The sequence below is a fragment of the Festucalex cinctus genome, chromosome 2 (assembly GCF_051991245.1).
Source record: "Festucalex cinctus isolate MCC-2025b chromosome 2, RoL_Fcin_1.0, whole genome shotgun sequence".
NCBI classification, from domain to species: domain Eukaryota; kingdom Metazoa; phylum Chordata; class Actinopteri; order Syngnathiformes; family Syngnathidae; genus Festucalex; species Festucalex cinctus.
The window spans coordinates 17,066,501-17,083,912 of NC_135412.1; the positions used below are offsets into that span (position 1 = coordinate 17,066,501).

Here is a 17,412-nt window from a genome sequence, read left to right on the forward strand (position 1 = left end):
TTCACACAGGCAAAATGAAACAGACATTGCGAAAGGTTCAGGACAGGTGCACGTTTTGTTTTTGTTTTTGTTTAAATATCTTTTAATTCTAGTAAAAAAGTTTTGTACCCAAGAACGTCTTGTACGAAAGGTAATTTTTTTGACACATGCTGTGTTGGAGTTACAGTGTTCTTTGCTTTTACTTCTCTTCATGTGATTTCTCAGTTTAACCGCATGGTGGCGCATATGCCCCCAGGATTAAATTAAGCTCATGGTAATGAGCGTCAGGTGTGTGTGAAACTTCGAAGCTAACATTTTTCTTTCTTTTTTTTTTGTATGACTTGCATTAGCTCTCATTCACAATTGTGAAATTTGTGCTTAAACACATAAATCTGTGATTCACTAAAATGTTCTTGAATTTGTTCTTCACAAACAAATTTAGACCATGGGATTGTACTGTATGCACAAATGAAGGATTAGCTGGGGGAAACAATGTTAAAAACCCTTCTTTTTTTTTATCCACAACGCTCAAGATGTCAAAACCACATTATTTTATAAAACTATAACAATAATAATTAAAAATAGAAATGAGCTAGTAAGTTTGAAAAAAAAAAAGAGGGAATAGAGTGCTACCTTGGATCCAAAAAGCTTGTATAAGAAGCTGCTCACAGCAGGTGCTCTTCAAAACTCCGTGGGCAAAAAATAGAATGAAAAGCATAGGAAGAGTCGAGGTACTCTGCTACTGAAATTTTATTGCCAATGCGTTTTGACTCACAGAGTCTTCATCAGAGCTTATTCGCTAATAAGTTGAGTAAATGTCCATGAAAGGGACACTTTCCTGGCATACAGATACTTGCAATCTTGAATTCTCAATTTAACATTTAATGTACAATTAAAAATATAAGCATGTCGTTGAAATAAAACACTTTATCATTGCAAAATAATAAGTTGGAACAAATAAATAATTGCCTGTGACAGTTTAATGTTATCACTTTCACAAATTTCACTCTTGCAGACTGAGATCTGAGTGTCCTTGTCTTCTTTCAGTTTCCTTCTTATTTCTCTACTCCAAAATCTTTTTCTTTACATCCACCTTAATGTCAAATCACTCTTTCTTTGCCTGAGCCTCAGGTGACGCTGCACGGACAGCCTCTGTGATCGAGGTCCTGGTATCGTTTTGTTTTTCATACAGTCCAGTGGAAATGCTTTGAAATAATATTCCTTGCTTCCATCTTTGACACGATAAGCCCAGTTTCCGCTGTGGTGCAATTTTTTACGTAATTTCAAAACTCCTCACCGAGCTTGTTTTGATGCATCAACTGGATGCGCGTCCAGTGAACTTGCAGAGTAAGAAAATTTCTACGCATTTAGTAGGAAATGAGGTCAGTGAAATAAGGAGAGAGTAAAAAGAATGAACTGCACCACAAAACGAATCAAAGAAATTCCACCTAAACACACTCACATCAATTCAAACCACTTCATCGCTATCCTGTCCTCTCAGTTGTGCGGTGAGATCAGCATCTGATTGCCCTTCACTCTGCAGTCTGGCATCTTGTGACTTTGCTCGGGTTGGCCGTTTGTCTTGTGGGCGGATCGAAATGGACGAGCGAAGCAGAAGGTCAGGGTGCTGCCGGAGCTGCAGTCGTAATTTCCGTCCTGCTTTGGGACACAAAGAGAACGTTACAAGGATGTGACGCTATTCATGAAGCTATGAATCAGCTGTGTTGGAGGATGGGAACGCTCGAAAACATGCAGAAGACTCGAGTTGAGTCGGGAGTAATATTAATTTCGTCAACCAAAACTAAACAAAAATAATTTTGTTAACACACATTTTTCACCGGACTAAAACTAGACTAGACTAGAATAAAACCTTCATTAATAAACAATAACAGGGACTAAATCAATATGCATTTTCGTCGACTAATGAAGACGAGACGAAAATGTACTTAATAAAAACTGGACAAAAATCTATTGACAATTAAGTTCATGAACAAAAACGAGGCAAAAATGATATGATTTTGTAAAATCTTGTCTCTGCTAATCTGTCACTGTAACACTGTCCATGAAACACATGGGACAGACAGGAGGTAGATTCACTGTGAAAGATAAAAAAAAAAAAAAAAAGTCAATTATAGTCATCAAGTAACATTAATCCAACGGTTATAACGTTCCAAAAATAATGTTAATCCAACTGCTAATTTATGATGGCTAATTTACTAGCTCATCATAGCATGGAGCCATAGCAGGCACTTGTTGATATACTGTAATTGTGTCAAAAAGATGAGAGAAAATTATATGTGAAATAGTTTTAGATCAGAAATATTCTACATAATCTGCTGACAAATTAAATAAATAAATAAATAAATAAATAAATAAATACAATACAGGGGTTAAATGATTGTAGCAACATTCACACCGTGCAAGATCGTATGTGTTACAACGGCACGCAGCAAGGGAGAGCTGTGGATTATTGTGCTCAACTCACCTCTGCCATGGGAGATCTCAGGTTGTATGTAGCGCCATTACTCCCGCTTCTGCGTTTCTCCTCCCTTTGGTTTTGACTGACCTCCTCTCTCTGCCTCATGAACCTGTGGTTGACGATCCTGGTCACACTGTCGTTCCTCGGCAAGGAGGACGCGGACGCCCTCACCGGAATTCGCTCCAGGTTTCTTTTCACTTTCTGGGCCGAGCCCGCTCTTTCTGCCCGACCACTTACTCGGCGTAGGAACTCAGTGACTAAACCACCTGCAGATTTGTTGGGGGGCTTAACATTCTGACCTTGAGGGCTGAGGCTCTGCCCTGCGGCAGATCTGCGACTCATTTGGGCAGAGAGGCTTCGGTGATTCCACAGTGTTCGATCGCGAGTGTTGTCTGAGCTCAGATTAGAAGACGCACCAGATGCAGATTGACTTCGATACAATTTCGGGGAGGAGGCGGCGAGTCTGGACCTCTCGTTTCTAGTCGTTAGTCTGTCCAGTGAGGTGGAGACGCTGCGAGAGCGGGAAGAGCCCAGAGAGGCGTTAACCGCCCGAGAGGGGCTGTTTCTCATCGTGGCGGAGCCCTGGGGTCTCTCCGTCTGCAGGCCAATACTCACCATCAGCGGCCTCATATGAGTCTGCGTACCGCAACAGGCCACGTCCGCCCCCCGGCCCGCTAATCTTGTTCTGTTCGGCTGCGAGCCGCCGTGGCCCGCCGGCCTCCAACCGGCCGCCATCTCCTTCATGTCGTCGCTCAGGTTGGCCGAGGAGCCGACGCAGAGCGTCGAAAAGGAGGTCGGTGGCGTCCACCAGGGAGACTGCGTCTCCACAGATTCTTTGTCACTTTCGGGGCTTTGCTTCGGCTGAGCCAGCTGGACTCGGCGCTTGGATGGGGGGCTGTAGTAAATACGCAGAGCGGACTTCTCGGGTGCCGTGTGGCTTCTCTCCGTGAACATCTGCTCAAAGTCGAGATCAGGGAAGCTTAGTGGCATGATTAGATGGTCCCAGGTCTTAATGGGTTGCTCCTGGTCCAGTAGGGCAGCCTGCTGGCTCACATAACACCAGTTCTTCCTCTTGTAGGCGTGTGGAGAAAGCTGGCGCTTCAGTTTCTGCCTTATGGAGCTGCAAATTCTGCAAACACAGTGGGGAGGTCGGTCAGCCACGACCAGAGACTTCATGACATTTGACGGAGCCCGTGATGTTCTTTTAAAATAATGGGGGGTGGGAAAGTGGGGGTCGCAAGACAACTCATTTCTGTTTATAAGACCTCCGTGAAATAAGCCAATTTAGTTTCAAAAATCACAATTGTCAACTTGTTGCTCCCTAGCAAAGTCCGATTTGCAGAAGATGTCACACTAATGTTCGTAATAAAGACTCTCTTTTAAGAAGCTGTAAAGTGAATTCAGAGATTTGTTTTCAAATATATTGTCTCATTATAATACATTTTGGAGCTATAGTACTTAAAGGGGAAGTCAACCTTAAACATTTCTTGACAATAATATGTTATATGTGACCTCACTCATCTAAACATGACATTCTGATTAATATTACATTTGTGGAATATGAGTTATACAACAAAATCCAGCTCTTTTTATCCATCTCGGGGGCGGCCATTTTGTCACTTGCTGTTGAGTCAAGATTTTTTTTTTTCATTGATTGATTTTTATTGAACATATAAACAATTAGCAGAAAAATAAAGATTTAAAAGAAAATCACAACCTCATACAATCAGCAATTAGTCACAGTTTACATGTTCAAAAGTGAGTAGGAAGAAGTTAAAATTTTATCTAGTCATACCCCTTATACATTGTATATTTAGACTTATTTAATTATTAATACAATACTAGGTTAATATTTTTCAAAAAGAAAATGTATGAACCTGGTCATGCATACAATTACACTTTGAAATGCGTACATTTGCCAGCAACATATGTACATGAAATTCCTAGACATATACCATAATACATTTAGAAATCATATACTCAAACTCAAATGTACAATTTTCATGCTGCAATTTTCATGTCTGACATAAGTAAAATTTTTTAAACTTTACTTTTAAACAATTTTTAAAATTTGACAAGTGAGTGACATCTTTTCAGGTCAATTCCCAAATTATTCCACAAAAGAACACCTTTTACAGAAACACACCTTTGCTTAATATTTGTTCTTGTTTTTTTGTTTTTTTTGTAGACACTTGTACCCCTTATCTCATAAAAGGACTGTGTCTAATTTCAAACATCTTCTGAGTACTGTGGCAGAGTAAATGACATCACAGTTGCTCAGGGCTCAGCCGACGACCAATCACAGCGCACCTTGTTTTCTGAAGCTGAGCTGTGATTGGTTGTTACCTGAGACCTGAGCAACAGTGATGTCGTTTTTACTCGACAGCAAGTGGTAAAATGGCCGCCTTCTGATATTCATAATGATTTAGCTGATTTAGCTGCTTAACTCATATTCTACTAACAATATTAACCAGAATACCACATTTAGACCAGTGGGGCTGTATAGAACATATTATTGTCAATAATTTTTTGGTGGGTTGACTTCCCCTGTAATTCAACATTTCAAGTTTCCTTTTTTTTAATTAATTTTTTTCCCCCCTGTGGCTTCTAAAAAAGGGCCCAGTGATGCGCTTGGAGTCTGGAATGAGTTAATACAGGTATAAAAACTTGAGTTCCTTCTATCACATCTGCAGTTAGCGATACGTATCATACAGTTAGCTCCTACTCCGAAAATGCATCTTTCCTTTGGATAGTCTGCTGGCATGCCTCCTTTAGAACACCTCGTTGTCGGCCATGAGTGCACAAAGGTCAAGTCATGTATAAGAAAGATGCTAGATGAAGTAAGCATCCATTTTTCCAGGTAATAAAAATCATAGTTGGTTGACAGATGATAGCTAAGTGGGACGCAGCAACATTATTTGAGGGCGGAGCAAATGGCTTCATTTTTCATGATTTAAAGCCTCTTTTTTTTTTTTTTTGAATACTCTATGATTTTTCATTATAATCACACAAATATGTCAGCGTTTTTGACAAGTCTTCTCTGAGGTGTGTCAACTTTATAAACTTTAAAGGGAGTTTAACAGAAAACGGTGCTGTAAATGTTTTATGTGCTGGTTTTAACATTTAATTAATTAAAAGTGAAGATTGTCAAGTGGCCCTTTTTCTGTACGCCATATGTGGAGAATTTTTTTTTGGGATGCCCCTGATGTAAATGTACAAATCACTAACCTGTCGGCGTCAGCGCGTCCTTCATCTGTGACGTCACCACTGACAGCACACTGAGCATGAAGAGAAAAATAGCACAATCCCCATTACTGAACATGGAAATGATATTTTATCTCAGACAACTTAATTTCCACAAAGTTGGATGGTTGAGATTCAATAGATGGCTGCTATTCTGCGACAGTCCGTCAGATTAAAACATCACAGTACAGCGCAACCCACCCATGAACTGAATTGAAAGAAATTATAACAATGGAGGAAACACTTATTTTGTTCTTCTTCTTCTTTTTTTTTTGCGGGGTGTTGCTTTATTAAAATGAAAATACCAAAAAGCTGCATAGTATGCAATAATGGAGATGCAAATGCCCAAAACTGAAACATCTTCATTTATTAATTTGTGCTGCTAAGAAAGCGTTATCAGACCGACAATAGGGAAATTTGCAGTGTTGGTGTGTCTTTTTAGTACGGAAAATAGTACTCCATAATGTTGCACATTATTAAGAAAAATATATATAGTAATATAATAAAATAGAATGTAAAGTTAAACAAATTAAACCGTTCGTGCATCATTAATACGCTGTGGCTTTCTCTGGTGTGCACAACTTGGCCACTGGAGGGCAGTATAATAGAGTCATGAAAACTCAAGGAAGAGTTTCACAACTACTGTAAGTGATACGAGTCATTTTTCGCAGGGAATAAAAAATATATGCCTGTGCTGTGAACATTGCAACATTGCGTTGATGCCCTTTGTGTTCATAAAGCCGTTGCAACACAAATGCTATTTGTTAGCCAGTCTATGACATTTTTCATTGAGTGTTGCCATTAAGCTAGTGGAAGGCAAAGTTGTGTATTTATTTTTTAATGTAAAGTGGAATTCTCTTAGTTTTATATTTACTATAGAACAACAACAATCCTTTTAAGGGAATCAATCTGTTCTCGCCAAGCAGATCATGACCCTTGCACTTGCCTGAACTCCAAAGTTTAGATTCTTAGTGCACAATTAAGGATCTCTAAAGATGAAGTTTTGAACCTCAGGAGGATGCTTTCAGTTTGTTTTCACACAGCAAATTTGTTGGAACTCTGCTGGCCCGTTTGGCTGCAGCCTCGACAGGAGATTAGCCTCAATACTCTGGCACGAGTGCCTGTTCTGTCAAGAGGGCGTACGGCCAGAGAGACGGATCATCAGCAGGACTTCCCACTGCATTCCACAGTGGGAGGACACATCCTCACCTCGCTTGCCTTGTTCCGGACACCAAAGGCTTCGCTGTCAAGTGTTTCCTCCTGGAGTTCAGCACTGACGCTTTGCAACAAACCTTGCAACATGCTCATGCGTTTGTCTTTGTCCTAAATCAAATATAGAACAGCTTTAGATTATGATGTACATGTTTAAAGGGGAATTAAACACAAACATTTTCAAAGCAAGAATATATAGTAGTGTCATAAACTCATTCACTCCCAGTCATTTTCACAGAAATGATCCCCTTCACTCCCAGTTATTTTACTGGATTTTGACAGATTTTGCAAGGCCAACACAATATTGTGTTCTATTGCTATAAAACAGTACCAAAAGAAAAAATAAAGTCTCTTCTTTCATCAGGAAAAAAGTATATTTATATCTGTTTCCATTTTGCAGCAATTAACATTTGAATATAGCTATGTTTCATCATTATTCGAAAATCTATTTAGAATTGTGAGTAATTGAGCTTTTTTTTCAACATGGCCCTGGTTGATCTCTTTTGCTCTGCTGCCACCTGCTGGCCGTTTGAGTAATAGCTACCATTTCTTCAACCGTTCTTTGCAGTTGAGAGGCTGCATCAAAATCTAATGCATGCTATACCATAAAAAAAATAAAATAAAAAAATAAAAAAATAATAAATAAATAAATATATATATATATATATATATATGTATATATATATAAATACATTTTTGGGACATTTAAAATAGAACGTATTTATACGTTCTTGGGAGCAAATGAGTTAACATTGTGTTTGTGGAATAATAACTGACCAGTTTAAAATGTTGAAAATGATATAGCAAGTTGAACTATGCGTTGTTTTGTTGTTTGGTAACTCAAAAAAGATGGTGTTGAGTTGAGCTGACCCGTTATGAACACTATTATCGAGACAAATGAACTCTTCACACAATTCAGACAATAGGATAATCTTTTAGGATCATCTTATGACATAAGCTCGTCGGGTGTTTGACATCCTTAGTTAGTTAAGAAGTGGAAAAATTGGGCTGAAAAACAACCCAAATGTGTTGTACCAGGCTAACTCTGTAAGGATATGCGGGTCAGAGATTGAATGGCTAGATAGTAGGGATGTAACAAACAAAAAACAATTCAAATAGGAAAAAAAGTGATTTGACAAACCAAATCAAATGTACATCAGGTATAAATCAGTTGCTGATGATTTGGTGTTTCTTTGAATTGAATTAACATAATTTGGCCTTTGGAGAGCTTTTTATATTGTGTTTTAATAAAAATGACATATTGAATTGACTCGCAAAAAAACCCCCATAAATTACCTCTTGTGCTTCCTGTGCAGATTCTTGACACCACTGATGGAGGATCCACAGAATTTGCATGGACAGCTGCATTCTCAGGTCCCGTTTGGACAACAGCCCTCGTCTTGTTTGCTGCGCTCTCTCGTCCGCATTGACGTGAAGAACTTGAACACGTTCCTGCGTTCTTGCAGATTCTATCAAACCTTGACTGAAAGTGTCCGGATCGACATATTCTCCACTGAGAGACGAGTTTTTGCCAGTCAGAAGCACGTCCATCCTCATGATAAAAGCCTGCAGCATGGCCTGTAGAAGCTCCAGTGCCTCGTTCAAGGGCCCTGGCGAGAATAACGACGGTGTTTCACCATCTGTTGGTGGGGAGAGTGTGCTGGAGGAAGACGAGCAATGGCCATTTTTGGGTGGCGCTTTCATGAGCTGGATGGCGGAACTCAAAATGTAGGAATGATCTCGGAGAGCCGCCAGAGTTGCATAATCCGTCACGGTCATTCCTTTCGGGCTGCCGTCAGGTGACTTGTTGCTAACACTCTCTGACGGGTCCCGCTCACCCCCTACGGGACCTTCTCTGGTGACGTGGCAAGAAGGAAGCTGCCCTTCGGTCCCCGCTGCTGCCTTTTCGTCATGCGGAGTGTTTGCCGTTTTCAAACGCTGACCTCTTTCCTTCCTGTTTTTCCTTAGAGTGGACGGCGACAGACGTTCATCCAGAGCATTCCGAATCGCCTCCTCCTCGGCTCCACCACAGCCATCTCTCTCTTTCAAGTCGTTCATTTCTGCCCGCAGGCCGCGGTTTTCCACCTCAAGCTCGACGATGCGTCGGCTCAGGAGCATGGCCTCCTCTTCCACCAGTTTCAGGTGAACTTTGACCTCCGACTCTCTGGCATAAGCGGACTTTTGTTGGCCCTCGGGCGATCGGGAGGCATCGAGGTCGCTGTATGCCGAGTGGTATCCGGCCAGCTGCTCGTGCATAACCTCGCTCTCCGACACCATCTTGGTGAGCTTCTTGCACATGAGAGCCAATTCTTCTTTGGCGAAGTGGAGTTGGCACTTGAGATCGCTGTCGTCCTGCTGTGGAGGTGGGACCATTATGGGAAAGTCTGCTGGAGGCTTAACAAAATATACTGTAGGTCATAAAATATACATACAGATATTTGCATATACTGTTTATATATATTAGAGCTGTAATTAATCACATGATTTCTATAGTTAACTCAAGATTAATCCTAAATTAATCAGACGTTATAGCTGTTTTAAATGTACAATAATGTTTTTTCAAGTTTTACATACTCTTGTTAACTCATATAAAAGTATACAATACAAATACAATTGTGGTTGTACCTTTTAGTTGATTGATACAGTCATTTTATAGTAAGCAATTCATAAAATTACAGTTAACTGTTACAGCTAAAAGGAGTATGAAATATTGAGTGAGGGATTTGTGTTGAGGTCATTTTCTGCCACGAGGTGGCATTAGTGTTTCTTGTTGGATGTTGGTGAGTGGAACACGATATTTTTCTTTTTAAAATTTAGAACAAATGGTATTTGGAACTGCCCTGCGATTGGCTGGCAAACAGTTCAGGGTGTCCCCCGCCTACTGCCCATAGCCAGTTGAGATAGGCCCCAGCACCCCCTGCGACCCTTGTGAGGAATAAGCGGTCAAGAAAATGGATGGATGGATGGTATTTGGAATATGAAGCAACTCGTGGACTCCAGCTGATTTGGTTCATTGTAAATTATTACTAGTCACTAGTCCCCACAAATACATTTATTTTTGTTAATTGTGTTATAATGACTCTTTTGAACGTTGTATGGTAACTAAAGCATGAACAACAATTGTATTACATTTTTTTTAATGCCCCTCAACATTTATTTAATATTCTTAATGCCATTTCAGGCCTTAATTTTAGCAAATTTCATTTAATGACTTTTAATGCTTTTTAATAATCCGTGGAAAGCCCAGAACTTTTGTGCCAAATTTGAGTTTTACAACAGGCAGATAGAAATTAATATAATGTAGATGTGAGGAAGAGCATAAAAATAACAAAGAGTTTAAAGAACAGAGCAGCCAATAAGTGCCCACCCGTGTAGTGTAATTTTATTTTATGTTTGTATTGAAATAAGGCAAAAACAAACCTCAATCTGTTGAGAGAGCCTCCGTTCGTTTTTGCTGGCTGACGATCTGGTGCTTCGCTTCTTTAAAAAACTCTACAATATAAAACAATACAGGGCTGTGATTTTAATGTGGTAATTTGAATAATTACACACAAATAAGGCATTAAATCACACTTCTCTAATTCTGAATTCCAGGATAAAATATTTTTTCATTTTAATATTCCATTTTCATTATTTAACATTTTTTGCAAGGTGACTCAGCTGAGCAAACTCATGAAGTAATTGTGGGAATGCTGAAGCATTCCCACATATGTTATTGTGATTTTTATTCTCCACACTTTTTTGCAGCTTAACAACTCCCACATAATACAGTACTTCCAATTTACATTGTTCAAATTTCAACGAGCTTAACAAATTCACGCCTCCCGGGGTATATATCGTCTGATTCCACATTACTTACAGTATTTGCACAATTTAACCTTTAATATTAACTTTTCCCCATTCATTTTCAATGGGACAGTCACTGAACTTTTTCTAAGTATTACTTTCCACACCCACTTCCATATATATAAATTATCATTACCAGGTGTCTGATACTGCTCGGTGGCATAGTTGGTAAAGCGCATTGTACCAGGAGGTTATAATTTCATGATTTATCTCTGAATTTATTTCAGCATTCCCACGCAATTTCTCAAGAAATTGCAATTAGCCTAGTTAAAACTATAATTCAAAACAATTATTTGAACCATTTTTGTGAACAAATATATATATATATATATATATATGCTTTTAATTTAAAAAACTAAAACTAATACTAAATCTAATGCAAACAAAACTAAAAGCATTCAAAAAAAACATAATAAAAACCTCCTCAAAAAATGAACACATTTAAAAAGCAAAATCTAAACAATCAGAATCAGACTGGAATGAAAAAACCCTGAAATTATGATAGACCCTGCAGAGTAGCGGGACGTTTTATGGTATAATAAAACTAATCTGAGCAGAACTAATAACACATTTGTTCTTTTTCAGGACTTTTCGATGCTGACTGTGATTTGACAAAATGGGCCGCAGGACCGTCAATCCAGGTGCAATGTGAGAGTTGCCAATGCTCAAACCGGGTTTTGGGCTCCTGGATGAGGTAATCTAAGTGGATTTTCCCTGCAAGCAGCTGTCTCAGACTGAGCTCAGGCCAAAGTACAGAATCCCGGATTAAATGAGACACGTGTCATGAGTGAATAATGGCTGCCGGGCTCAAGGACAACATCAACATGGAAACTGTGACACTTTAAGGGCGTAAGAGTTAGCTATCAAGTCAAGTCAAGTCATCAGCAAAAGAACATTCGCTGACGGCTGTAGGTCACTGTGTCGGCACGGCACGCCGACCCCCGCCTTGCTGGATGCCATAATACGTGCTGATCCTGATTTAGGCAGGCTTAATAAAAGCAGAAAAGCTTGGGTCTATTTTGGTAATCTCGCACTTGCTTGCGCCCTCTACTCGCTTTTCTTCTGTCTTGTCGCTTGAGGATGTCAGCTGCGCTCGGAGGTCAGACTTCAGCATACCAGGCGGCTGCGCCCACCGCGGCACCAGGCAGCTGCCGGCCCGGCCCATATCAGGGTGTCGTCTCGTCTCATGTGCTTCGGATGAGTGGGGGGCAATTGGCTGGGATGGGCGCAGCTGTGAGGGGTCACCATGGGGTTTGTTGGCGGCAGGGTTATAGTCGTTTTTATTTTTTATTTTTTTAAATACATATATAGTATTTTTATTTCATTTTGACTTCTGTTGTTTAAATTTTCATTAGTTTTAGTTTTAGAGCAAGTTTGTTAGTCCCAGTGAAATGCTTCATTTTAGTTTTGTTTCCATTAGCTTTAGTATTAGTTTGAGTTTTTTTTTAATTATATGAAGTATTTTTCATGTGAAAAAAAGATCACTATTATGTAATAAACTAAAATTCTCAAGCAAATGTTTGACCATCAGAAATGCTGAAAATAAATACACTTAAAATGAACTCCAATAGCTCATGTATGACATAGCCTATTATGATATTGACAAAGATGAAAACAAAGTGCATTTGTGCAATAGTTATAGTTAGTTTTATAAACATAAGATGTAGTTGCAGTAGTTAGTTTTCTTTTTTTTTTTTTTTTTTAAGTATTTTTGTCTCTAGTTTTCCTTTGGTGGTGACACTTTTGGCCATTGATCACATACGTCCACCCAACACATTGATGTAGTTGTATGAAATAAAAAAAAGGTCTCACCTCTCTGGCTTTCTCCAACTCAGCGTGCAAGACGTGCTTGGCCACCTCCAGTTCTTGCGTCTTCTCTCGAAGCATCTCATTCTCCCAGTCCAACTGGCTGTTCTTCTTCTGTACCACCTCCAGCTCGTTGTACAGTCGCAATGACACGCTCTTTGCAACCTGCATGCAAACCAATAAAGATTTGGTGCTCACATCAAATAGTTTGAAGGGAAAAGTGGAACTCAGGCGTCACCAGTGTTGTTCCAAATGTACAGAAAGATTTAGGAGATGGATTTTAATAGGGGTGTGAATTGCCTCGTACCTGACGATTCGATCCGTATCATGATTCATAGGTCACGATTCGATTCGATACCGATTAATCCCGATATGAATTTACAAGTCGATTGTTGCGATTTTTTTTTACTCAAATTTAGAAAATACCATTCAGTAAACTTGTACATGTACACTGTAAGATTTGTATGAAAATGTATTATTTATTAATCTGAAACTTCAGTTTTACAACTGTGAGCCACTGTATTTAACAAATAGGTTGTAACCTTTTTTCATGTTAGAACAGCATTGAAATAAAACATTAAGACTTAATGTTCCATTAATATAACATTCTTCCATGCTTAAGGTGTGAAAGTTAGATGTTTTTTTTGAATATGTTTCCATAAAAAATGGATGTTAAAAATCGATTTGGCTGCCTATTGAATCGATTCGAGAATTGCATGCTGTAGTGTCGCGATATATTGCCGAATCGATTTTTTTTAACACCCCTAGATTTTAACATGGCAGCTGTAAGATTTTGACATTTTTACTTACTCATGTAGGAACAGTCACCATTTAAAGCAATACTAGACTTGTAACTCATTTTTCCAGTATTGGATTAGGCATCGTGTACAAAGAATAAAAGTATCAAATATCTCTGGCATCTTATTCCCTGAATTTTCTTTTAAACCAATTAAGTATCAAAATATGAACGTACCGTGGTGAACGCCATTATCCTGGTCACGTGATCGTGATGACATATCCCGTGCATAAATCTAAAGTCGCCTTTGCTCATTTCAATGGGAGTTTGCTGACATAATGGGCATGAAAAAGACCCTCTTCGAATAATACACCAGTTTTGTTCAGAGTAAGATCCTCAGTACTAGGGCTGCACGATATTGGAAAAACATGCGATATGCGATATACTTCCTGAACATAGCGATATCGATATTATTGCGATATTTAACATGTACCTAAAGAAATTACATTTTTATTATCTAAAGAAAGAATAACGTTTTTCATGCGGCCAAATAAGCAACCTTAATGTAATCTTAGTTAATTAATTGTAATTATCTCTTGATAATGTTCAACTATTGAATGGCGATGCACATTTTAGTTAGCGGCTGACTGGTCAAATTCAGATAAAAAGCATAAAATTCCATATAAAACTTATTGCGTGTTTTTGCGATATGCATATTGCAAGGGCTAATATCGCGGTATCGATATTTTTTCGATATATTGTGCAGCCCTACTCAGTACGTCCGGTTTCATGTGATTCCGTGTGGGGCTGAGGAGGTGGTGGGTGGCCGCTCCTATTGTGGGCTAAAGCGTGCTGAGCACACAAAATGTAGCTTAGTCGAGCAGAGTACAAGTCACCCGGATGTTTGCCGTCCACTTCGACTCGCCAGCGGAATGAGTCGGCCAGTTTCATCCGGCTTTCAGTTGGAAACAAATCTTTGGCAAGACTTGTGTGGCTGTACTGCTTTTGAGGAAGTGCTTCATTGCTGTAAGGCGTAATTCCATCTTTGATGTTCTCCATGGAACACGATAATTCCTCGTGAGTTCTTAGTTGTCACTGGCAGCAATGTCATTCAATGTGTAATTTACGCACGCAATACGTCACGATGATCACGTGACTGTCCAAAATGGCCGATAGAGTACTAAACGCAAAAATATTCATAAAGATTGCTTTCAATTCAGAATCGCTCAACATAAATTGACAATTTTTTGAGGGAAGAGTTGAAATTAATCATTTCACAGAATAGCTGGTTAGTTTTTCATAAGTCTTGTGTTCCATTAACTTGGCAACATAAAACATAAGATAAATGAGTGCGAGCTGGAATTTTACGTGATGCGTTTTTCAGCTGGAATGAGAAGTACTTGGGTGTAATTGTGGATATGTGCCTCACTAATTGGCAGTATCAAAGCTACCTAATCATTGGTGAGAAGCAAATAAGTGAAAATACTTTTTTACTGTACTTAAGCAGATTTTTTTTTCAGTTATCTACTTTGAATACTCATTTTCTGATTATTTTTCACTTTTACTTTCTGTATTTGAAGAGATATACCTGTATGTACTTTCTACTCCTTTGTTAAAATAGGGATGTTACTATTTTTCAACTTCCGCAGATGACAACATGAAATTTAAAATAAAAGACAAACTGGGAGAGGACAAGTCAATCACGGTTCAAATTTGCATTGACTGATTGAATGATTCATGGTGAATGAGTTGTATTTTGTGCCACTGAAAGATCATCTGCTTCTGGCATTTATAAACATTATGTCTAATCTAAAAAAACAAACAACAAACAAAACAAAAAAAACACACCACCACCACAGGTAAAGTTTTTCCACAACACTGACCTTGATATCATGCTCAAGGGTCCTGACCAGCTCCCCGTCCACCTGCCCGGTCTGGGCCACTCTGATGCTGCGTCGCTCTGCTTTGCGGAGACGGTACTGAAGGATGCGGCACGTCTTGTTGGCCTGCTCCAGCTGCTGCCGCAGATCCTGCAGCTGGCGCGTCTCCTCCTCCTGGAACATGTCACGCATCTCCAACATCTCACAGCGCAGCTCCTCCACCTCGTCCTGAGATGGACACCACACTGTGCTTATCTAACAACACCACTAACATTGTGAATTTTGCCAGTCAAGAAAAAAGATCTTGGGAATTTGATTTTTAAAATGCATTATGCAACAAATCAACTATTTTGATACTCAATTAGCCCTTTTGAGACAGTTTAACGCAAAAATATACAAATGCTCTGAATTTCAGCCTCTCGGAAATAAATATGCTCAGATTTCTGTAGTACTCCATGAAATATTTTTCTTGTGTTGAATCAAAGCAATGCATTTGTACAAATTCACTTTTACTTTGGAAAACAATGATGGACATTTGTGACGATTTTGTGTTAAATTTGTTACGGACAAAACCCGAAACTGAACCATAATCAGTTTTTGTTTGTATATTTGTAATACGTGATTCAATTTTAAATAATGTAGTTGTTGGAATAAAGGAATATAAAAAAATGTGTTCAAAAATTTACTTTAAATATAAATGTTTATCTAATTAATTAAACAGGCAACTCATTCAACAAAATTGAAGTGACTTACCCTCAAATACTCATTCTCTGACCTCAAATCTTCCACCTCTCTGACCAGGTCATCGGTGGTCTCTGACATTATGAGGTCCATAAATGTCCCCGAGGAGTTGACCAAAGTGAGGGCCCCTCCAAGAGCATCCAGGGAAGGAGAGCAACGAGTGTGCAGCGCTGCTTTTACGCGTTCTTTGCCGTCGTCTTTGCCTCCACTGTTCCCCCCTTCGTAAGCTCTCGCGTCTGTCCAGCTTAATTCATTGTCGCTGATGGGAGACTCGCGCTTGTTGCCCTCCCACGTATCGGATATTTCCGAGCTGCTGTCGGAGGAGGAGGAGGGTTTCCCCGACAAGCAGCCGGAGTCTTTGCTCAGGTCCTCGGACGTGTTGCTGGCGTCGGACAGTTTCCTCTGGGCAGCGGGGCACCTCTGGCATTCTGTCACGGCGCTCTGAGGTCGTTTCTCCGTAGTTTTCGCCTCTTTGCCAGAGCCAAGATGACCTGCCGATGTTGCTTTCGGCTGGCCGCCGCCGTGGCTGTCTTTAGACATGGGGTCCTTTTTCCTCCTCTGGACTGTTCCCTGTTGGGACGCCATGGATGGCTTCTGGCTCCGGGGCGCACTCTTTACGCATCTGTTTCCTTCTTTGTTCATCTCTGTTTTCTTTTGTTTTATACCAGCAAAAAACCGAGTTTGGCTTCTTCGCTTTGGGCTGACCATGGGACCGTGTTCATTAATGTGTGTGTTGACCCCGAACGCCGTAGTAGAGGGACACCCTTGGCTTCTGATCTTCAAAACTGACAAACTGTCATAATATCAGACCGCCGAACGGTGTTGGCCATATACGTTTCCGGTCATTGTTTCAAAATAAAAGTATTACCGAACTCGAGCGATCATTCTAAAATCTCCAGAGTCTTACTGAGTCTGATTTATAACACGAAACTACAACTCTTAAGATATTTATCTTTTTTATTTATTTAAATCTTTACATTTCCGGTTTTCGCTTCCATCAACTTTGAGGAGATCGAGACCACATCTGTGTAGCGCCAGAGATGTCCATATTTAACAAAACACTGCAAGCCACGTTGAGAGATTTTATATGTACGTCCGCTGAAGAGAATTGTATAATCATGGTTTTGACTAGCGTTGAAGGACTTGCACGATATTTATCTAAAATATGGAAGCTATAGTCCTCTGAGGTCTTTGACGTTTTCCTTGTTTTCAAGTTTTTTATTTTATTTTTATATTTAACTTTTTGCATTGTAAATATGTTGTGTGTGATTCTTTTGCGTCATATATATATATATATATATATATATATATATATATATATATATATATATATATATATATATATATATATATATATATATATATATATATAAAAAATGTGTTGTTTCGCTCTTACAAGGACCATTGAATTTGTAATAACATTTATTTATTTATTGACATATTATTTATTTATTTATCTATTGATTTATTTATTTACACATTTATTATTT

The 17,412-nt window shown here is 39.2% G+C and overlaps 1 protein-coding gene across 4 annotated transcripts; it reads right to left on the reverse strand.

Annotated features, from left to right (window-relative positions):
• Window positions 1-845: 845 nt before the first annotated feature.
• LOC144013968 (uncharacterized) lies at window positions 846-17,212 on the reverse strand. 4 transcript variants are annotated; one of them, XM_077513408.1, is made up of 9 exons: window positions 15,935-17,212; window positions 15,185-15,355; window positions 12,572-12,730; window positions 10,334-10,405; window positions 8,210-9,307; window positions 6,911-7,024; window positions 5,687-5,736; window positions 2,465-3,587; window positions 846-1,638 (listed from the first exon to the last, which is right to left on the reverse strand). In XM_077513408.1, the coding sequence occupies exons 1-9, from the start codon at window positions 16,628-16,630 to the stop codon at window positions 1,477-1,479; spliced, it is 3,645 nt and encodes a 1,214-aa protein (XP_077369534.1). In that variant the 5' UTR covers window positions 16,631-17,212; the 3' UTR covers window positions 846-1,476. The 4 variants fall into 4 exon arrangements, with proteins under 4 accessions (XP_077369534.1, XP_077369533.1, XP_077369532.1 ...); XM_077513407.1 differs by having other exon boundaries at window positions 8,210-9,268; window positions 15,185-15,409; XM_077513406.1 differs by having other exon boundaries at window positions 846-1,635; window positions 15,185-15,409.
• Between the last annotated feature and the right edge of the window lie 200 nt (window positions 17,213-17,412).

Bases quoted from the DNA above. Each gene is read 5' to 3' on its own strand.
- LOC144013968 (XM_077513405.1), bottom strand. From the start codon at position 16,630: ATGGTCAGCCCAAAGCGAAGAAGCCAAACTCGGTTTTTTGCTGGTATA. The intron at 9,308-10,333 runs GTTTGTTTTTGC...TATTTTGTTAAG, and splicing joins GGCTCTCTCAACAGATTGAG to CCTCCAGCAGACTTTCCCAT. The intron at 3,588-5,686 runs GTTAGTGATTTG...CTGTGTTTGCAG, and splicing joins GGACGCGCTGACGCCGACAG to AATTTGCAGCTCCATAAGGC.